This window comes from Lissotriton vulgaris, chromosome 4_1 (assembly GCF_964263255.1).
Source record: "Lissotriton vulgaris chromosome 4_1, aLisVul1.2, whole genome shotgun sequence".
NCBI classification, from domain to species: Eukaryota; Metazoa; Chordata; class Amphibia; order Caudata; family Salamandridae; genus Lissotriton; species Lissotriton vulgaris.
The window spans coordinates 547,894,277-547,915,903 of NC_141691.1; the positions used below are offsets into that span (position 1 = coordinate 547,894,277).

Consider the following 21,627-nt stretch of genomic DNA (forward strand, 5'->3'; position numbering starts at 1 on the left):
AATAGACACATACTATCAAAAATAATTGATTGCATTCGTTTCTGTGGTGCTTTCGAACTGGCATTGCGAGGCCATGATGAATCGTAAGGTTCCACAAATCCTGGAATATTCATGGGTCTTGTAGTTTAGTAGCAAGCATAAACAAGGAGATGGAAGCACATTTAGCAAGTGCTACAGTCTTTAAGGGCACCTCTAAAACGATACAAAATGAACTCCTGGAGTGTATGCTAGAAATTATGAGAAGCCATATTGTCCAAGAGTTGCAAAACACAGACTTTGTGGCTATTCAGGCTGATGACACCACTGATGTTGCCACACAAACGCAGTCCGTATTAGTCTTTCGGTACCTGGACAATGGCTATAATGTTGTGGAGAGGTTCTATGGTTTCACTCATTTAAAAAACTCCACTGCAGAAACCATTACTGCAGCTATACTGCATCAACTCAACTTCATTTTTCCAGAGGTGAATCAAAGAAACAAATGTATTGCACAAAGCTATGATGGTGCATCTGTAATGAGTGTAAACCATGGTGTCGTACAGAAAAGAATTAGAGAGGTCTACCCGTATGCTCATTATGTGCACTGTCACGCCCACCAACTTAATCTTATCATGCAACAGGCAGTATCAAAGATCTCCGAGACACGAATTTAAATTTCTTTCAGGATGTAGGAGGCATGGCAGCATTCTTCTCACGTTCCCCAAAAAGAATGGAAGCACTTCAGGAGATTGTGGACAAAAGGGTTCCGAGGGGAACCTCAACACGTTGGAACTATAACATACGTACAGTCCAACTAATATTTCAATATAGGGAGGACCTTGTGAAATGTTTTGAAGCCATAGAAGCCAATGAAACCTTTGATTTCAAAAGTCACAGTGAAGCCTGTGGCTTTGCTAGAACACAAAAAGATAGAGAGTTTCAGTTCTTTCTGTTTTTATTTGAAAAGATAATGTCAAATGTCTAGACTTTATACAATCAGTTACAAGGACGAGACATAGATACTGTCTCTGTGAAAAGATATACCACGGAGTTTGTCGCAAGCATAAACAAAGTGAGAGATGAGGTTGACAATTTAGACAGCCAACTGCCAGCGGCTTCAACTTTTTCAAACCACAGGAAAAACATCACCACTCTGGTCCGAAGTGCAAAAGAGATATGCGACATTGTAATTGTGCATGCACAAGAGCGTTTTGCTTTCACAAAACATTTGGAGAGTGCTGCATTATTGGAAAGTAAATACTTTGCAAAATATAATGAATCCTTCCCTGAGCATGCTCTGCATGAGGCTGTGGAAGCTTATGCGATGCTCAACCAAGAGGACCTGAAAAGTGAGTTGACAGTAATGTACTCAATGCCGGTGTACCAGAAGGCCAAAGATGCCAGGTCTTTGCTGTCTTTAATTCATGAACTTAATATGGAAAAGACATTTACAGAGACAGTAGCTTTACTAAAAATAGTAATTACCACTCCTATGACAACCTCAGAGGCAGAACAATCTTTTTCTGCCTTAAAGAGGATTAAGACATTCCTGAGGAACACCATGCTTCAAGAAAGACTCAATGCGTTGGCAATGCTCTCTATAGAGAGCAGGCTTGTTCAAAATATTGCTGACTAACGTTCAAGTAATTGAAAAAATTTGCTGTGCTTAGTGACAGACGTGCTGAATTTAGATACAAAAAGTAAATATGTTGAATGGTGATAGTTTGTGACCTGTTTAGTTGGTTCTTTTGTTGTTTGCCGTTTAAATCAAAACAATCTGTGAGGTTCTAAGCATTGTATCTTGAAGTTGGTTATAAAGCTCTGTGGTTATACTGAATAAGCAGCTACCTATGGTATATGACAGCTCTTTAATAATGTAATACCTGCACTTTCACAGTTGCTTTATTAACCTTCCTGCTTTCTCAAATTTGCTTGAAAATGCACCATTTTTCCACTATTTTTTTTCACAATTTTCTTGGTGGGAATTCCCACCGAACCCTCACTAGGGGGTTCGGGCTCGCTCACTACGCTCGCTCGCTATGGTGCAGTATGATTATCAGATTCCGCCTCACCACTTTCAAATGTCACCAGCCGCCACTGGGAACAAACAAGCGACCACTTCAAGAAACACCTTGTTGAGCCCCATCGACAATCACCTGTGCATGTCCACTGGCCCTGTGTCACTCCTCTCCCTTCTCTATCAATGTGAACGAGCTGTAACTGCTCCTCCGTTGAGGTTGCCCACCGCCATTTTGCCACTTGAGCTCCTAATTACTTTTTAGCTAGGTCTGCACTTTTTAAAATACCATTACATAAAGACTAACTTTGGGCTTGATTCAACAAGACATTTCTATGCAAAAGTGCTTACTTATTCCCTCAGGTACAAAATACACCTGGATGTCTATGTCGGATTAAAAAAATATTTTATAGGAGCAGTTTCCAGGGGCAATTCCGGGTTTCCCATAGGACTTGTGTTCATGTTTATCCTAAACCTGGAAATTCAAGATTGAGAAACATCTAAGTCTGGTGCAAAACAAGCCTACTCGTACATAATGGTTTGTGCTCTTTATCATTTCTCCAATCATGAACTACGCTGCCGAAAATGTTAAACGTGCATCTTAGAAGTGATGAGCAAAATTAACCATGCAGCAGGGCCGGCTTTGGCGCTGGGGGCACCCTATGCGGCAATCAAATTTGGCGCCCCCCTCCACATGGCCGCCACCCCGGATACTCTCACTACCACCGGGCAAAAGTGCCCCTCGGCTCTCCAATCATAAGCTATTGGTAAACACAGCGGCCCTCCTGAGGTTGGCGCCCCCTCCACAGGTCAGCACCCAGTGCAGTCGCACCAGTCGCACTGCCCTAAAGCCGGCCCTGCCATGCAGCAAAGTAAAAAACCTGCAATAAATGACAGGGTTGGACTGGGGATCCAACAGCAGCCCAGGCAAACCTGCTCAAACCACGTCCGCTCCCTTTGTCTTCTCCGCAAGCTCTTTCCATCCATTTCTTCCGTCTCTCAACTCTCCTTTCTCTATTCTACCTCTCTAATCGCTTTTGCTCTACATCTCCCCTCCCTTCCTCTCGCACTTCATCCACACCACGCCTCCTAAAAGGGAGCTGGGGAAAGGGAAAGAGGCACCAGGAGCCTCCATGAGCTTTCAAAGCCGGCCTTTAAGGACTCCAGCCCACCGGGGAAATGCCCAAGTGGAATAAAATGTCTGTCCGGCCAGGTCTTGATTGAAAATTAACCACAATGTGCAAAACAAATAGATCAGTATTTAATTACAGAAAGTATTAAAATCCTCACCTTAAAGCCTTTAGAGAGTAGTTAGTGATCAAAACGCATGAAGTTAAATCCAGCAGTTTCAGCTTAGAACAAAATTTGCTAAGGCTCGAACACGTGCTGCAAAATAACAAACAGATTTACAATTCTTCCAAGCACGTACAAATGCAAAACATCTTATGAAAAACTATATTTTCTACTTACCTGTCTGTGATCTTTGTGCATCCATTCAGATTTAAATATTCAATATTTTTACAGTTCTGTGAAAAAGTCCTATGGAGGTAAAGGCAACAAAATAGAAACGACATTAATGACTGCAGATGTTTGCTTCTTTCTCTAAAGCTCACCTTCCTCCCCCTTACGTCGCCCCCTCTTAGGCTTCAACCCTCTCGCTCATATCCCGTTCATCTTTATTTTTCTTTTGCATTTTTATATAGCGCGGGCTCGACCCGAAAGTATCGGAGCGCTGTACATCAGCACCGGTTACATTACTATGAACCCTAACTCTTTAAAGGTTAATGCTTCCAATGCTGGCGCCTTCTCGACAGACGCTGTTCTTTAAAAAGTATGCAATTAATCTTTCATAAAATGGAATATGTCTTACTGTGGCAATGCACTTTCGTTGCATCACTTTGTATTTTCTTTCATTATGAAACTCAATAAAAAACAATCTTTGGGAAAAAGTTTACTTTAATTTCATATATATATTTTAGCCACTAGAGGTCAGTATGGTACCATAAGTTCTATTTATGAGTAGGATAAAACAAGGTAGATCAGAATGCCAATTGTGCCTCCTTGCCAACATGATTTGTTAAATTTGTTTGCAACATTAAACAAACAGATAAAAGGGGAATGAAATATTTAGTCTATTTCAAGATATTGTTAATGAGCTACTAACCAAAGCATTGGAAAAAACATCTTTCTTATACAATTTTTCATACTACCAATACGTTTGTAGTGATACCTTGGGTGCGTGCGGAGATATATGGTAAAGGCAGCAAATAGAACTTTGAATGTAATCAAAAGGATTATTCCATTTCAATGTGATCACCAACTAGTTTATATGCTACTCTACATCACCCTATTATAGTTTTAGCCCTGCATGTCCCACCATACAAACTGTGATTGGCCAATAAAAGTCCAAGGCTAGTTAAGGATGTAACACATGACATGGGCTTCTTGGTTACACCCACTGCCAACTTTCCCTCCTCGTCCTCACATCTTACTGCCAGACGACAGTGACACCGCTCAGCTCCGACTGAACACATATCACTTGAAATTGACCCTAAAGATAAGATAAGTAGGGAACTGTTTCTCCCACCAATAAACCTAACCATAATAAGCAAAATAGCGACCATTGTTGGTGTTCGAGGATCAGGAGACCTGCCCTCCCTTTCAATTTTCATGGAAGCGCATCCGCTTCTGCATGTAAATTTGCCACATCCTATTACTTTTCAATGTACTGTTGGTTAATGTCACTTGTCTGCCATATAAGCCTGCTCCCAGGCGTGGTTGTGGGAGCAAAGGAAGTGTGATCTAAATTCCTGACTGTCTAATCATGAATTGCTTTCCAATAGCACTCGTCAATTAATTCATTTATCTCGACTCCAGGGACTCTTCCATGCAGTCACTCTTCCATTCCATACATCTGACATTCACCCTCCCAGTTGTTCTTCTGCATAGTCAATATTTCTCCTATTTAGAAACCCAATTACTCTAAATGTCATTGACCCAGTTTTCCCACTTTCACTCATTCACTCACTCATCCACCTCCCTGTTGATTCAGATGCATTCAACCAACCCCTTTCATCTTACTCCACTGCCCAGTCTTAATAGTGCCTGTTTTGCTCATACGTGTTTAATCATTCATCCATTAACCTATAATGACCACACTGTCGATCTCAAGTCCTATTCAATCCCTTTCTCTACATTTATTCTTTTTCTACATTTCCCAGTGCAGCCCTTCTGAAACACCTCTTGTAATCTGCAGGTTCACCTAGAGGTGAACCTGAGAACAGACTTGACCGCTCCTGATCAGATGTTTATCCACAGTCAATGACTACCCCAGGAAGGAGAGCTGGGGCTTTGGGGTCACAGAATTCCATAAGTGAGGACACAGGACGTTCTAGGTCAGTATCTTCTTAAAACCCTTTAGATTAAGTTGGATCGGTAGAACTGCAATATACCCGGAGCTGGAAGTAAGCACACGGTTTGTGTAGGGCATTGGTGTGGTGATTTGACTGCCTTGTCAGATGGCCCTACTGTGCTATTCCTGGATAGGCTTTAGCTCAGGTTTGAAGTACACGCACAGTTTTTGGGTAACCCCTTAAAACACACAGCCTCATATTTTTTAAAGGAATGTTTTTTATGTGTGGTTTATACATTTTTTAACAATTAATGCCACAAGAGGAGGACCACACACGCTTCACAAAGTGAAGTTTTGTGTCTTGTGTGGGCATGCATTGTATCCGCTGACTGTGGAAATGGAAATTATGCATGTACATTTAGGAGCATTTCACCCTTATGCCACAATTCTTTGCTTAATCAGAGTAAAACTGGTCTTGCATGGTGACATGGGAATATTTTGCGATAATTATTTGTGTATGTGACCACATCAATCTGTAGAAGGACCAACCTTGCAGAGGCCGCCGCACCCGCCCGCAGGGTGGGGGAGGCTCGAGGGCCGGCGCCATAACCCACGCGGTGCCAACAGGGGGATGGGAACTGGTTCTGGGCGCCCCTAAGCGGCCAGAACCAGCGGAAACGGGGTGCGCACCAGCCACCCCGACAGGAAGTGACCTCGTGACCTGGGCGCCCACGGGGGGGCGACCAATGGTCAACCTTGCTACCTTTGAACCCCCCAATCAAAGGGGGTTCCCCTGAGACCCTCTAGGGGGCTCAAGAGGATTTAAGCACCGCCGCTCCCCAGCAGAAGCACAACGTCTTCGAAGGAGCTGGGAGAGCGGCGCGACAACGACATCGTTTGAAGAGGACCGACTGCGGCAAGGGACGACGAAGGACTGCCGAGGCAGAAGGACGACTCCGCAGAGCAGCGCGCCTCACAGGTTTCCCGCCCAGCTCTCAGAGAACCCGACGCCGGTGATTTGAAGCAACTGAGAAGGAAGACGAGCTCGGCGACCCAGCCAAGCTCCAGCGCGGTAAGCGACCGTTCCGTCTGAGCGCGCATTGGGCCGCTGTATCACACGGTCGACATCCACGGGCTAGGAAGTTCGAAGGCGGGACCAGAATTCCTCTCCGACCCAGCGGCGCAGATACCAGCCCGCAGAGACCAGGCCTAGGGCCTAGCGACACGACTCAGCGGCGCAGAAGGCAGCCCGCTAAAGAAAACTCCTCGCAGCCGGAGCGAGCCACACCTTCCCGCTGATCACGTGGGCGAGCACGCCACACAGCGAGGAAGCGCCTGCTCGGCCTCACCTCCCCCTCCCCCCCGAAAACCTCACGCATCAGGCGGAGCTGACCTGAAAAAGGGCACAGCGTGCTCAGAGCCAGCCAACGGCACACGCATCACACGGTTCCCTCACGTACGACCTGACGCAGAAACAAGGGGTGGTGGGCAACATGGCTGAAGATCAGCCAGAAGAGATGGCGGAAGTGCTGAAGAGAATCCGCGAGATATCGGCAGTACACGGCGACGACTGGCTCCAACCCCACTTGGCCAAAGGAAAGGAGAATAGGCCGGACGGCCAGACGGAAGAGGAAGCGGGCCCATCGGCACCCAAAAAGCCCAAGACCACGCCAAGGAAGAAAACCTCCAAGAGAAACCCCCCAAAAAAGGTGCGCCAGAAGCTCCCGCCGCCGAGGTTGGACAACGGCAAGCAGGGCGAGACGACCAACGGATCAGTTAATGGTGAGCATATTAGTACCATTGTAAAAGAATGCTTGAAATCGCTGGCGCCGGCATTGCTGAACGGCTCAGGGCAAGGGGCTGCGGGGCCTAGGAAACAGCGCGCGGAGGAAACAGGGGGTTTAACATGGCATATGATTGATCCAGGGTGGGCCCGGCAGACAAGGGTACAAGAGCAGGTGGGCCTGTCCGCACAAGGTGATCAGGTTTCCCCGCTACTCGGGTGGGGGTACAATACCGGCTCCGGGAGCCCAGGGTCGGGGGGGCTAGGCACTGACCTGTACGCCAGGCCATCCCCCGGGCCTGCCTCCTTGACGACGAAAGCCACGGGGCTCGCGTGCCTTATTCCTCTCGCAGTAAAGGAGAGGATATGGCGCAAGGAGTTCATAGATATATTCTCGCTCCTGGAAATACAACTGGAGGGCCTCGACCTGACCACTTGTGATAGGAAAGAGGATGACAAAAGGGAAAGGCGCGGGGCCAGAAAGGAGCGGAATTTCGAGAATTGGCTAGACGCTTTCAGGATCATGGCGTGTATCATAGTAGAGAGGTTCCCCCATTGCGCAGCTGACCTATGGTTGAACGAGGCTAACATACACTTAGCGCAGAGGCAATTCCCTGGGGATGCATGGTTGGAATATGATAAGGGGTTCAGATTAAAGATGCAGAGGCACCCAGAGATGGAATGGAACGAGGAGGATGTGTCAGGTTTTATTCATAAGATGCTCGCGGCCAAAGAAGTGAGAGCCTGGACGGGCAAATTTGATCAGTCCTTTCGGAGTTCGTCCCATAAGGGGAAGAACAAAAACTACCAAAAGCATTCCTCCGGGAGATCCAACTCCCCCCCCCCGCGACCAAGGCAATATGCTGGAGATACGATGCGGGGGACTGTTCATGGGGCTCCTCGTGCAAATTCCAACACGCATGCTCAAGCTGCGGGGGGAGGCACGCTGCGGTGGCGTGCAAAGGCTCCAAGCGCGAATCAAAAAGTGAAAAGAAAGAGAAACACAAGAAGCACTAGCCCAAAGGCTGGTGGGGGCGGGGCTCTAGTGGACGTTCAACATTGCCAGCTGGCTAGGTCCCCCATTAATACGTAACAGCTGCGCAGATTAGCAAACAGGTACCCAAACAAAGCAGACGCCAGGGCACTGGTGGAGGGTTTTGAGGAAGGTTTCACTATCCCATTTCAAGGTCCGCTGCCATTGACAGGAGCGAATAACTTGCAGTCAGCGAGGCAACATCCCCGGGTGGTGAGCGCAAAGATAGAAAAGGAGAAGAGCTTGGGTAGAATCGAGGGCCCCCTTCCTGAGGAACTACATGCAGGAATAGTCGTCTCCCCACTGGGAGTGGTTCCCAAGAAGGAGAAGGGTCAATTTAGGCTGATACACCACTTGTCATACCCCGAAGGGGCGTCCGTGAACGATGGCATTGACCCGGGAGCATGCTCGGTTGGTTACGCGTCAGTAGATGACGCGATCGCACTAGTCAAAGCGTCAGGGAAGGGAGCCCTCATGGCCAAGGCAGACATTGAATCTGCCTTTCGCTTACTGCCGGTTCATCCGACCAGCTTTCATCTGCTGGGCTTCCAATGGGAAGGGGACATGTATGTCGACAAGGCCATGCCCATGGGCTGTGCCATATCTTGCGCCTATTTCGAGCAATTCGCTACCTTTTTGGAATGGGCCCTCCATGACATGCACCAAGGGGGCGGGAAGCTGCACTACCTGGACGATTTCCTGTTCACAGGCCCGGCAGGATCCACAATGTGCGCCAGTACGCTGGCAGCGTTCGAAGCCTTGACAGAAACACTCGGGGTCCCTCTAGCGAAAGATAAGACGACGGGCCCAACAACAAGACTAACGTTCTTGGGCATTGAACTGGACTCCACGGCAGGGACCGCCAGGCTCCCCCCGGATAAAGTGCAGGAATTCAGGGAAGAAATTGCCAAACTACGGGGCCGGCGCAAGGCCACCCTCAGGGATATCCAAGGGGTGATAGGCAGACTGAACTTTGCGGCTAGGGTCATCCCGCCCGCGAGGGTCTTTTCCAGGTGCCTGACCGCGCTAACAGCTGGCGTTACCCACAAACACCACCACATCCGGCTGAGCACGGGTGTGAGGCAGGATCTACAGGTATGGGATGACATCCTGCGGGAGTTCAATGGTGTTCTGATCTGGAAAAGGGGTTGGGTGACCGCTGAGCAACTATCCCTCTACACGGATGCAGCTGGGAGCCTGGGCTTTGGGGCGGTCCTGGGGAACAGATGGTGTGCCAGCCAGTGGCCAGACAGGTGGCATGCGCAAGGGCTCACAAAAAACATCACTTTCCTCGAACTGTTCCCAATAATAGTGGCTCTGACCGTCTGGAAAGAGGAGATAAGGAACTTGAAACTCACCTTATGGTCGGATAACAAGGGGGTAGTGCAGGCCATTAACAGAGGCGCAGCAAGATGCCCGGACATGTTGAGGCTAATGCGAGAGTTGGTTAAATTGCAGCTCGAGGGGAACCTGGAGCTGAAGGCTCGACACGTGCCAGGGACAGAGAACACAGTGGCAGACGCGCTATCCCGGTCCCAGATGAAGCGGTTCAGACAACTTGTACCCGGGGCGGACAAGGAGATGACCCCCTTTCCACCATACCTGTGGGACCTGGGGGGGTTGACCTGTCCAGATTAATTGGGCACTCGCTCACCTCTGAGGCGCACAGGAGATACAAGAAATACGCGGCCACAGTAATGAGAATTGGGGGCATAGAGTCACTAGAGGACAAAGCAAAGGCGCGCACAGCAGTGGAGAAATTTGTGCAATGGGCATTCGATGCCAAGAAAACAAGGTCTTGGGCCCAGGCGCACCTGGCCGCCATTGCTCACTTTGCCAGGCTCTACACAGGCGAGGACCCCATGGCATCTGTCTATCTAAAGGCAGCCTTGAAAGGATGGCGAAGAGTTGAGGGGACCAAGAAGGACGGCAGGCGCCCCATTGACTTCGACAAGCTGGGGCAGCTACTGAGTGCCCTAACCAGCATCATTCCAAACAAATATGAGCGGCTTCTCTTCGGGGCCGCGTTCACCACGGCTTTCTTTGGAGCATTTCGGGTAAGTGAGATAGTGGCTCCCAACAAATCAGGCCCGGCACAACGTTGCCTGCAAGCAAGGGACATCAAGCCGATGGTAAGAGCTGTGGAGCTCACGCTTAGGCAGTCCAAAACGGATAGGGCACGAAAGGGGACGACGATACGCCTACATTGTATTCCAGAGGCGGGGCTCTGCGCAGTGTGCTGGCTGTTTAAATACATGGCGGCCCGCCCGGCGGGCGAGGGTCCCCTCTTCATACATCAGGATGGAAGGAACTTGAGCAGGTTCCAGTTCACAGCTGTAATGCGCCGGGGCCTCAGTAAGGCTGGGTTTCAGGCAACATCATTTGCCTCGCACTCCTTCAGGATCGGGGCGGCGACCTCGGCATCGCAGCATGGCATGCCAGAGGACAGGATTCAGGCCGTGGGCAGATGGTGTTCCAGGGCCTACAAGTCGTACATACGCCCACATCTCATATAAAAAAAAAAAAAAGAGGGGTAGTGGGGGGGGGGGGGGGGGGGGGGCGGGAGCAGCCGCCTTGGGATGCCGCACGGCAGGGTTCTTGCCCTCCCTCGTCCACACCCGGTGCGCAGAAAGCCACCTAATGGAGCATTTTCTCTCGACAGGGGGACGCCCGCAGCTTGTCTGGGTGGTGGGACATTCATTCGTATCCAGAATGGAGTCCTGGTGGCGGCGAGTGGGGCACAAAGAAAGCAGACCCAAGGCGACATACATCCGCTGGATCGGACGGCCCGGCATGAGATGGGAGCAGTTACTACCGACCCTGGACGGCCTTATGGCAGACTCAGCGTGGCTGCCTGATGTGCTGATCATACATCTCGGGGGGAACGACCTAACACGGTTGGGCCGCAAGGCGGTGGGCCAAGCCATCCAGAAGGACCTAACCAAAGCGGCGGCATGGCTGGGGACCACGACCGTGGTCTGGTCAGAGATGATCAGCAGGAGGCACTGGAGGGGTGCCGACTCCAACAAAGCGGTGGATAACGCAAGGCGCAAGTTAAACATCGCCATGCACAAGTTTTGCTTGACCAATGGCCTGGAATCAATCCGGCACGGCCTCATCCACCCAGGCCGCCCAGAGCTCTACGTACAAGATGGGGTGCATCTGTCCGACAAAGGAATGGAGGTGTTCTGGAGCAACTTGTGGGGCGCAATGGCGCTCGCTGGTTGCCTTTAAAAAAAAAAAAAAAAAAAAGGAGAGGAGGTAGGTAGCCACGAACCAAGGGGCAAGGGGGGGAGCCGCAGAAAGACGTGAGCCTCCCTGCGGCGTGGCGGAAATCCTACAATCGTTGGCTAACCAAACACACCGGTGGGCGGTGTGTAGGAGGAGGGCCACTCACTTTTCAATGCCGCACGGCAGGGTGACGTGGCCGCACAAAGGAGGGGAGGAACAGATGGAGACGGCACTCGCGGCCCAGACCCGGCCGGATGGCAGGGCACAAATGGTAGCGAGCTGGGGACCTAACTCCAGGCAGAGAAGCTCCCCTCCATGACACCCAAAAGGGGTGTGGCCAACTAACTACTGGAACACCAATAAACTGACTAAGAACTGGTTGTACACAAGTGCCATTTACGAACTGATGAGTGCACTAAAGACAGACACCTGTACCAGAGGGAGGTGTCATAATCTGTAATGTAATGTGCATGATTGATGGCTAGAGTTCGCAAATGAAGATTGTACAACCAGTATGTTATTAATATTGTTATTAATAATCATTATTGATATTAATAAATCTGCGGCCAACAATGACCACCACTAAGAGCTGCGATTGTTGGCTGACATTATTTCATAGTGTGACGGAGAATGTAGGCAGAATGCCGACCGGCAAGTAAGTATGTATTGGTAACCCACGGAGTAGGCACATGCGAGGGTTATTGCAGAGGCCGCCGCACCCGCCCGCAGGGTGGGGGAGGCTCGAGGGCCGGCGCCATAACCCACGCGGTGCCAACAGGGGGATGGGAACTGGTTCTGGGCGCCCCGAAGCGGCCAGAACCAGCGGAAACGGGGTGCGCACCAGCCACCCCGACAGGAAGTGACCTCGTGACCTGGGCGCCCACGGGGAGCGCCCAATGGTCAACCTTGCTACCTTTGAACCCCCCAATCAAAGGGGGTTCACCTGAGACCCTCTAGGGGGCTCAAGAGGATTTAAGCACCGCCGCTCCCCAGCAGAAGCACAACGTCTTCGAAGGAGCTGGGAGAGCGGCGCGACAACGACATCGTTTGAAGCCCACCCACCCACACCTGAGGAACAGCAGAGTCGCAGTGCTGGACAGTGGGGAAGGCGTTTGGCAGAAATCCTACAATCGTTGGCTAACCAAACACACCGGTGGGCGGTGTGTAGGAGGAGGGCCACTCACTTTTCAATGCCGCACGGCAGGGTGACGTGGCCGCACAAAGGAGGGGAGGAACAGATGGAGACGGCACTCGCGGCCCAGACCCGGCCGGACGGCAGGGCACAAATGGTAGCGAGCTGGGGACCTAACTCCAGGCAGAGAAGCTCCCCTCCATGACACCCAAAAGGGGTGTGGCCAACTAACTACTGGAACACCAATAAACTGACTAAGAACTGGTTGTACACAAGTGCCATTTACGAACTGATGAGTGCACTAAAGACAGACACCTGTACCAGAGGGAGGTGTCATAATCTGTAATGTAATGTGCATGATTGATGGCTAGAGTTCGCAAATGAAGATTGTACAACCAGTATGTTATTAATATTGTTATTAATAATCATTATTGATATTAATAAATCTGCGGCCAACAATGACCACCACTAAGAGCTGCGATTGTTGGCTGACATTATTTCATAGTGTGACGGAGAATGTAGGCAGAATGCCGACCGGCAAGTAAGTATGTATTGGTAACCCACGGAGTAGGCACATGCGAGGGTTATTCCCACTGGCGGGAGCATAAATCCAGTGACAAAATTGTTATCACTTATTTATATCAAGTTGTGATCCAGTTAATACATTTTGATGCGAAACCATTCTCATGTTTCAAAAGGAATTTTTATTCTTGTTCATTCCTTCATTAACAGCATCATTTACTTCCACAATGATATATTCCATCAAATATTATTCTTCAATGACATACAGCGGGTTTAAATGGCCACGTCATTTCCTTCTGGCATTCCTTTTCCGCGGTTCGTGACTTTGCGGTCCGCGGTCCCTCGGTAAGCAACAGCTCTGCTATTCGTTTGTCCTCACGATGCATGGTATCAAGAGTATTTTCCAACACGCTTTGTAATGTCTGGCGCAGGGCCCTAGGCCCTCATGCATTCTAGAAGGACGTGACTCAGACACCGGTAATTACAGGGTATATCTGGCCATGGTTACGTGCACCCTGGCCCATTTATTAGCCGGGTCACGTTACTTGCGACGCCGGTGGTGGTTGGGTGTGGGGTGTATGTGTGCCCACTCCCATAGGGGGAGTGGTTACTAATCCAGTGCCTGTCGAGACACTAGAACGTGTCTGGCAGGACACAACACGCTTCGCGCACTCACAGCCACTACGGGTGTATCTTTGATTATCGCGGCTGTATTTTTGTTTTATTTAGAAGACATGCATTCGAGCACGTCACACTTACATGGAAAATACGGGACAGTGGGGTCTCGTGGAAACCTGTTTCTACATTGTATCTTACTTTTACATTTGTTTGATGCACTATTCGGTATGTTATAGCGAGCACTAAATGCACTTTTAGGTATTGTGGTTTACAGGGAAGCCGACACTTCTGATTGCTATACACGAGCATTCACGTGATAGTGTTACGGTGAAGTGTTTATGTTGATGCAGACTTGGGCATTTGTTTGATGTTAGAAGGCAATTGCTATGGACTGCTCTCTTGTTTTCTAGAACCTTGAAGGATGACCCCTGACGAAGGGTCGTGTTCTGGACCGGAAATGCATTGGGTTGTTGATTATGTCATGGAAGAATAATATTGGATGGAATATCTCATTGTGGAAATAAATTATGCCGTTAATGAAGGAATGATCAAGAATAAAAATTCCTTTCGAAACATGAGAACGGTTTTGCATCAAAATGTATTAACTGGATCACAACTTGATATAGATAAGTGATAACAATTTATTTTGTTACTGGATTTGTGCTCCCACCAGTGGGAAGATTGGTCCTCCTACAGACTTGCATACATTTACCAGTTGCCTCTGGACTAGGCATCAGGCGTGGATGTACATTGCATTACAATTATCTTGTTGAACTTTGGTTTATCACACTTCTCAAGTGAGAGTGCACATTGGCAACATTGTCTTGACCACATCAATCCGAACATGTAGCTGTGTTTGTACAACCTTAGATGCATTGTTCTTTGGTATTTAAAGTGCTGCCCTAGTTTTTAAACGTTTTATCACAATCAGTTGAAAACTCAGTGAAGGGCAGTGATGCATTACCAATGGTCATTGCACTGTTGTTGCTGAATGTTCATAGTAACATAGCTGTACGTTCAACACGCAAGACATTTTTTCCCCCATTGCCACAAGTCGGGGACACAGGCAGGTACACAGCATCCACCCACTCTTTTCACAGGGTGGACGCCGCCCCACTCCCCTCGCCAACAAGTTGGTCCCCACAGAAATATGCTTTACATGTCCTGGTGTAAATTTCAGACATCGGGACACATTCAGCAGCGATGGAGCTTTTTTGTCACCTCCAGCTGGGCTAAAGTTAACAGACCTTTAGGCCTCCTTTTGTTTGAATATCCTGACAGGAGGTGGCCTGGAACCTCACACTTTTTTTTAATTTTTTTTTTTTATTTCCAATAGTTTTATTGAGGTATTTACAAGGTACAGTATACAGGTATAACGCCATGCTCTCCCAGGGAGGGAAAAGCAGTTGTACAGACATTTATGTGCCGGTAAGGTTACATACGGCTTTTGTAGGAGCGTGCGTGTTGCATTCGTATGTGTGAATGCCACAGAGGGGAAACAAAGGCACGCAGAATGTTATCTCTTCACAGGTTCTTAAGAGAGGCGTGCTTTTGCCTTTGTTCAGTCCCTGTATATAATAAATGCATGTACTGTAAGAATATCAGGTGTGTTGGTCCGTCCCAGTATTTACACAAATAATTTCAATAGCACTATTTTATAGCGCTATATAACCCAATGCAGGGTGTCAGAACTCTTTACGTAACATACACAATATACATTGATAATAAATCATGTACATGTGTAAATCAACGTACAAGATGAGTTACACGAGACAGTGAGGATTACAAGGTGTAGGAGTCACATGCCCTTCATTCCTCACTGTGAGCTTTTAGAAGGATCACAATTTATGAACCGCAGGATCTCTGTTTTAAAAGCAGTAACCCACTTTACTACCTACATAAAATAAAAATCTGTCATCTGCGTGTTAGATGATGTGCATCGCAGGAGACACATTTACCTTCTCTACTACTTTGATTCAAATCTGGGACTTTACAAAACAGAGATCTCTCCAGCAACTGCATTAACCACCAGAGTTATCTCACTATTATTACTATTCTCTGAGATTTACTGGGCACCTTCACAGCAGATGCCTTAACGCAATCAAATATTTTAAAATGTAGACTTTGCAATCAGTTAAGCATGACAGATCTATTGCCATGCTTCTTCTTGTTGCCAATTTCTTTGTGGCATTGGTAAAAAACATAAATGTATTAGTTGAGGCCCAGATTTTGAGGTGGGAGTGTGCCAATTTTTTTGCACAACCCCAAAGCCAAATCTAATTTGTTAAATCTCATAATAGGCTTTAAAGTACTCATGCTATACCTGGTATTGAGGTCTTAATATCTGATGTTACTTCTTGTGATGTCACTTCCAGTGAGTCCACTACATGTGAAGTCACAGGCAATGCCACGCGTCGTGACATCATGCATTGTGATGGCACGCATCATGATTTCACTTGCATACTGCCTAACCTGGTTAGTTCCCCCCACTTCTTTTTAGGACTTGTGTAAACATAAACACCGATTGTATTTTGATGGTCAGGTGCTTTTAAGTGTACACAAATCATCTCATTATTTGCCTCTAACACCTTTTTCCGTGCAAATCTGCGTCCCAGTCATTTTTGTTCTGCACATGTATCTGCTGCTGCCCTATACACACAGTCATCCGCCACAGAAACAGCTAATATGGCACATTGCCTGAGAACAGCTTACCCCTGCCAATTTCAGTACACAAAGTGAGTCTGAATGAAGCACATTACAGAACCTGGCCTGCACAAAGCAGCGCTTCAAGGCCGAAAGACAACAGCATGGAGTGCAGTGCAGAAACTGACCCTTCTGCCTCTGGCCCCAGAATCACCACACATGCTACACCTTCAATAGATAAGATTCTGGTTCCTGTCACCTTTCCAAGTGACATGGTGTGTCTTCAACATCACCGCCACCTCAAACATTGGCCTCACAGACCCTCCGCGAGCATTGTGAAGCCTGTTGTGGAGCTGTGCGGCGCAAACCACCCTGACAGCATATGGGGGCGATTAGGCTAGGACTGGGGGTGAGATGAAAAAACAGGGGGTCTCTCAAAGGGGCCTGGCCAGTGTAATTAAGGGTGTGGCTTAAAACACATAAGTAAAAAACCTGTGCCTAGCATAGTGTGCCTCCCGTCTTGTATTTTGCTGTTTCTGTCATTGCATTGAGATATATGATACAACAAGTAACATCATCAGGGGCGGCTATCCGAGCGAGTGCTGTGGGGCGGTGGGGTGGGGCGGGGCGGGGGATAGGCAGGGTGGGGGTAGTAAACTCCAGCATACGACGGAATGGAGTTAAGTAATTAAATAAATAAATAAAACAATTTACATTGTGCGCTGCATCCCCGAGTTGGCGTTGCAGCACAGGCAATGTAAATTGTCTTATTTATATATTTATTTACTTAAGTCCATTGCGCTGTATGCCGGAGTTTACTACCCCTCACCCTGGCCCTCCCCCACCCCGCCCCACAGCACTTGCTCGGCGAACCGCCACTGAACATCATACCTACAACAAGCCAGGACTATTGTCTTGGTCAATGGTTGTTAGTAACATAAGATAAATAAGCTGCATCTACGGCTTGTATATAATATTGAAAAAGCTTCCACTTAAAGTCCTGGTGACACCATGACAATGTTGCTGCTCCTGAGTTTCAAAAAGAGAAGGGAATTCCCGAGAGAAAATTACCCTCTTTAAAGGATTTCCCTTCCCTTGCAACACACACCTGGCATGACGTCATGCCGTAACTTCTCCACTAGTGAAGTGAGCAGTGTGAGCAGCGCACATCGATCTGCCTGCTGTCACTGCAGCCCGGGAAAAAATGGACCACCTGTGCCAGTGCACAAAACAGAGCCTGATAGAGACCAGTTTTGACGCCCCCTTTAAAAAGCTGCCGTGCTCAGCACCAGTGAGACCCGGTTCACTTAAAGCCCTGGCTAGGACTCTTGATAGGAAATAATTTGCACCTAGTTATTCATGTTGCAGGTAACCCAACTAATTAGTAGCTTTCCTTTAGGCAGGTCCAAATGTGAATGGCATTAGCAGCCGAGGCAATGGCTGAAGGGGAACGTTTATTGCCACACATGATTCATACTAACTGTGGGCTATTTCAAAATGTGAATGACACTTCTAGCAATGACTAAAGGTGGCCTAAAAGTTCCTCATTTGCCAAGGGACAGCATACTTCAGAAGTCTACTTATCTGTATAATAATGCATTTGTCCCTTTTGCTGTCATGTAGTGAGGTAGCAAAAGACACACAATTGATGGACGGAATGCAGAACAAATCAAAACATTCACCCCCAGTCAAGACATCTGGATTAAATCCATCATTCTTTTGCTCACCATGCCACCCCAGTTTAGACCTGGCCATATGCAAATCAGTCTTGACCCTGTGCCTCATGGGAACAGTCCAGCCCGAACTGCTAAGCCAGGTCCTCCCTGGACCAGAAACAAGCAGTCTAGGACCGGTTTCGGGGTTTCACCCATCTTCAGCCAGGATAGCTTGAATCCAGTGGCACAGTGAGCCCAAGACCCACGTCTGGGCATACCCAGGGCACTTAGGGCAAGGAAGCAAAAGACACACAATTGATGGACAAAATACAGAACAAATCAAAACATTCACCCCCATTCAAGACATCTGGGTTAAATCCATAATTCTTTTAGTCACCTGCCAACCCAGTTTACACCTGGCCATAAGTAAATCAGTTTCCAATCCAGGGAGGACCTGGGCTGGCATTTCGGGCTGGACTGTTCCCATTGGGCGCAGGGTCAAGACTGATTTGCACATTGCTGGGTCCACACTGGAATGGCATGGTGAGCAAATAAACGATGGATTTAGGCCCAGATCTCTGTCCTGGGGTGAATGTATGACATTGTTCTGCATTCTGTCCATCAATTGATCTTTTTCAATGTGTCACCCCGAGTGGGACGGGTATGCTCAGACGTGAGTCCTCTGCTCTCCATGCCACTCGAGTCAAGCTATCCTGGCTGATATGGGCTGAAAGCTTGAAACCGGTCCTAGGCTGCTTGTTTCCAATCCAGGGAGGACCTGGCCTGGCAGTTCGGGCTGGACTGTTCCCATTGGGCGCAGGGTCAAGACTAATTTGCATATGGCTGGGTCCAAACTGGAATGGCATGGTGAGCAAAAAAACAATGGATTTAGGCCCAGATCTGTGTACTGGGGTGAATATATGACATTGTTCTGGATTCTGTCCATCAATTGTTCTTTTTGAGTCATGTAGCGAGGTGACAATTTAAGACAGTTTTCTCATTATATCAGAGCTCTGATGGTAGTCTCTCTGATAAATCCAGGGTTCATGTTACATCAGGATATGGGTTCTAGCTAGCCTGGAAGTAGGTGGGATGTGGCAGTATTAGGGACGGAATGCTGGAGATATTCCACACGCTCACCAACTTGAATGAGGGCGACGTTCCACACACTTAAAAACTTACACGCTTAAAGGTATTCACCAACTCCTCCCCAATGTCTCCTCACAAAGGAAAGGGTCAGAATGTACTCCTAATAAGGAGTGGGAAAATGGAGGAAGAGCAAAAGGAATTTCGCTATGGGGCATGCATATTTTGGCATGGGGAAAAAAATGAATTTTGAAGATTTTGCTAGGAGTTACAGGGTTACTTCCATAAACTCTTGTGAATTCTGGAAAGTCCGACATCTGCATCAATGAAAGGTCACAGACTGCATAAAGAATGATGTCCCCAGTTTATTTTTATGTTACCCAGAACGGTTTTACAATACTTCTCCATTATTAATCTTTTTTAAATACAGGCATTCATCAAGCACGTTTAAGTAAATGATGACTCAGAGAAATTGTATTTTAAGGTGGGCATATCCTATGTATCGGACAAGAGGAATTGCACGCCCCAACTCATACAAAACCCTTTCTCAGTATTACTGGTAATGAGTTTGGAGTAATTTGTGCATTTTCAACAACTCTAGATACACAGTTGTATACAGGTCAGTCCTAAAAAGGTGCTATGATAGTGGGACAAAGGCATGGCGACTAAGCGGACATTGATTTAATTTTTGAACACATACTTTATAAACCCCCAACAAGTGGTAAGACAGTCAAGGTACCTGCAATCACCCAAGGCATCATGGAAAGTCTTCGCCTCTAGACATTTTCATCTTAAAGAAAAACATTCCTTTCAATTCTTATTGAACCCATTGTCCTATGATGGACTGCAATATCTTTGACCTTTTTACTTGGACCCCTATAATGATATCTTCACAGTTTCTGTAAAGCAGAACAACAGTTGTTCTATTTTCCGTTCATGAACTCTTTACTTGAGCCTGAACGTTTGTTCCCCACATTCCTTAGTATTCTTACGACCTTTGCTTTCTTGGTTGGTTGAACACCATGGATTTTCATTTTACTCAAGACTTATGTGGCCTGGGTGTGCTTATTATGTTTATCGTACATAATTACAAGTTAAAGGTTTTAAAAAAGAGAAAAATCATTTATATTAGTGTTTTTGTCAAAGGTGATTACTACAGAATATTCAAATAATTTCCCTTGGCACTTACTTTAGAGCAGCATCTCCAACACCAAGACATCCTCTCAAACTGAGTTGTCTCAGGAAGCCACTGCAGCGCCTGGAAATATTTTCCACCACACGGCCCTTGCATCATACACAAAAAACAGAGTTGAAAGGTTAAAACGCTGGTCCTGTCTTGTACCAGGTTTGTAATCTAGAATATTAATAAATTATAACTTTCTGTTCCTACCCATGCAAGACACAATTTTGTATTATTTTTTAAACAATTTTTATTGCAAGACACAATTAAAAGTTGAGCATCACATCACTTCAAACATATCACCCAGATGGCACTAATGGAGTTACCTTTCACTCAACCCCCGAGAGTTTGACATCTCCATACAATGAGATAGGACTGCTGACCTTCCAATCTAACCCAAGTCCAGAATCATGGAGGTTTCCTTCCTAGGTTTATGTTATGGCCGGCATGTCTTTCTCAAGTTACCTCAGGGCAGGAGATGCCATTAGCGGAGGAACAGAGGGAGAAGCAGGTGTGAGTGAGAAAGGTCTGGTTGATGGAGGTAAGGCCATAATACAGGGTAACCAAAAAGGTACACATGGAGAGAGTACATGCAGCTCTTAATCATGCGGGGACATCCGGCTATGAAGGGCCTATTTCAATACGTCAGTCTCAGCATGCAAAATACTGATTACAACATATTCATGCTGGGGGGCTGGTCTATTAATTCACTGTGTGCCATTAAAATATAATTCTTAATATTAATGCTGAGCTTCCCTCAACCTTTCTGGCTTCCTATCACAACCTCCAGTTCTTATCTGATCAAACCTGGGAAGTAAGTTTAGGAGGATCTGAAAAGACAACCTAGAAATGTAACCTGTAATGATAGGTGTTTGCACACTATACTTTCGCCATGCAGCACACCATTGGCAAAGTATCCATCAAGATGTGTTTGGGCTGTGAGGCAGTAAGGTTTAGCAAAATGATGTGAAGAAGATCACGTGGCCGCCAAGCAGACATCCGCTTCTGGGGCGCCTCTCCTGAGAGCCCCAATTGCAGCCACAGCACTAGTGGTGTGCGGACAAATACCGTGCAGAGGGTTTCTTGGTCAACGAGTATTGGATCTGTACAAGCAAGCAGGATCACCCGATATCAAATGGCGTATTTGGTCACCACCTTGCCTTTCCTTGGCTCCTGTGAAGTTCTCAAAGACCCAGAAATCCATCGATCAAGCAGCACACTGTTGCCAAAGTATCCATCACTGCGTGATGGGACTATTAGGTAGTAACTTTTAGCAAAATTATGTAAGGATGGCCACGTGGTCTTCTGGGCAGAAGTCAGCAACTTAGATGCCTTTCATAGAAGCAGGCATGGTACTCAGCGGCTGGGGCACAAATACCTTGCAGAGGGTCTTTCT

The 21,627-nt window shown here is 47.4% G+C and overlaps 1 protein-coding gene across 1 annotated transcript in view; it reads right to left on the reverse strand.

The window, feature by feature from the left end:
• Window positions 1-21,627, reverse strand: part of FBXL2 (F-box and leucine rich repeat protein 2) — a 433,116-nt gene that overhangs the window by 271,931 nt on the left and 139,558 nt on the right. The window contains exons 5-7 of the mRNA XM_086966812.1: window positions 20,241-20,335; window positions 3,467-3,535; window positions 3,287-3,382 (exon numbers count right to left, since the gene is read on the reverse strand). Of these exons, the coding sequence (XP_086822938.1) occupies window positions 3,287-3,382; window positions 3,467-3,535; window positions 20,241-20,335 (260 nt within the window). The remainder of the gene's footprint in view (window positions 1-3,286; window positions 3,383-3,466; window positions 3,536-20,240; window positions 20,336-21,627) is intronic.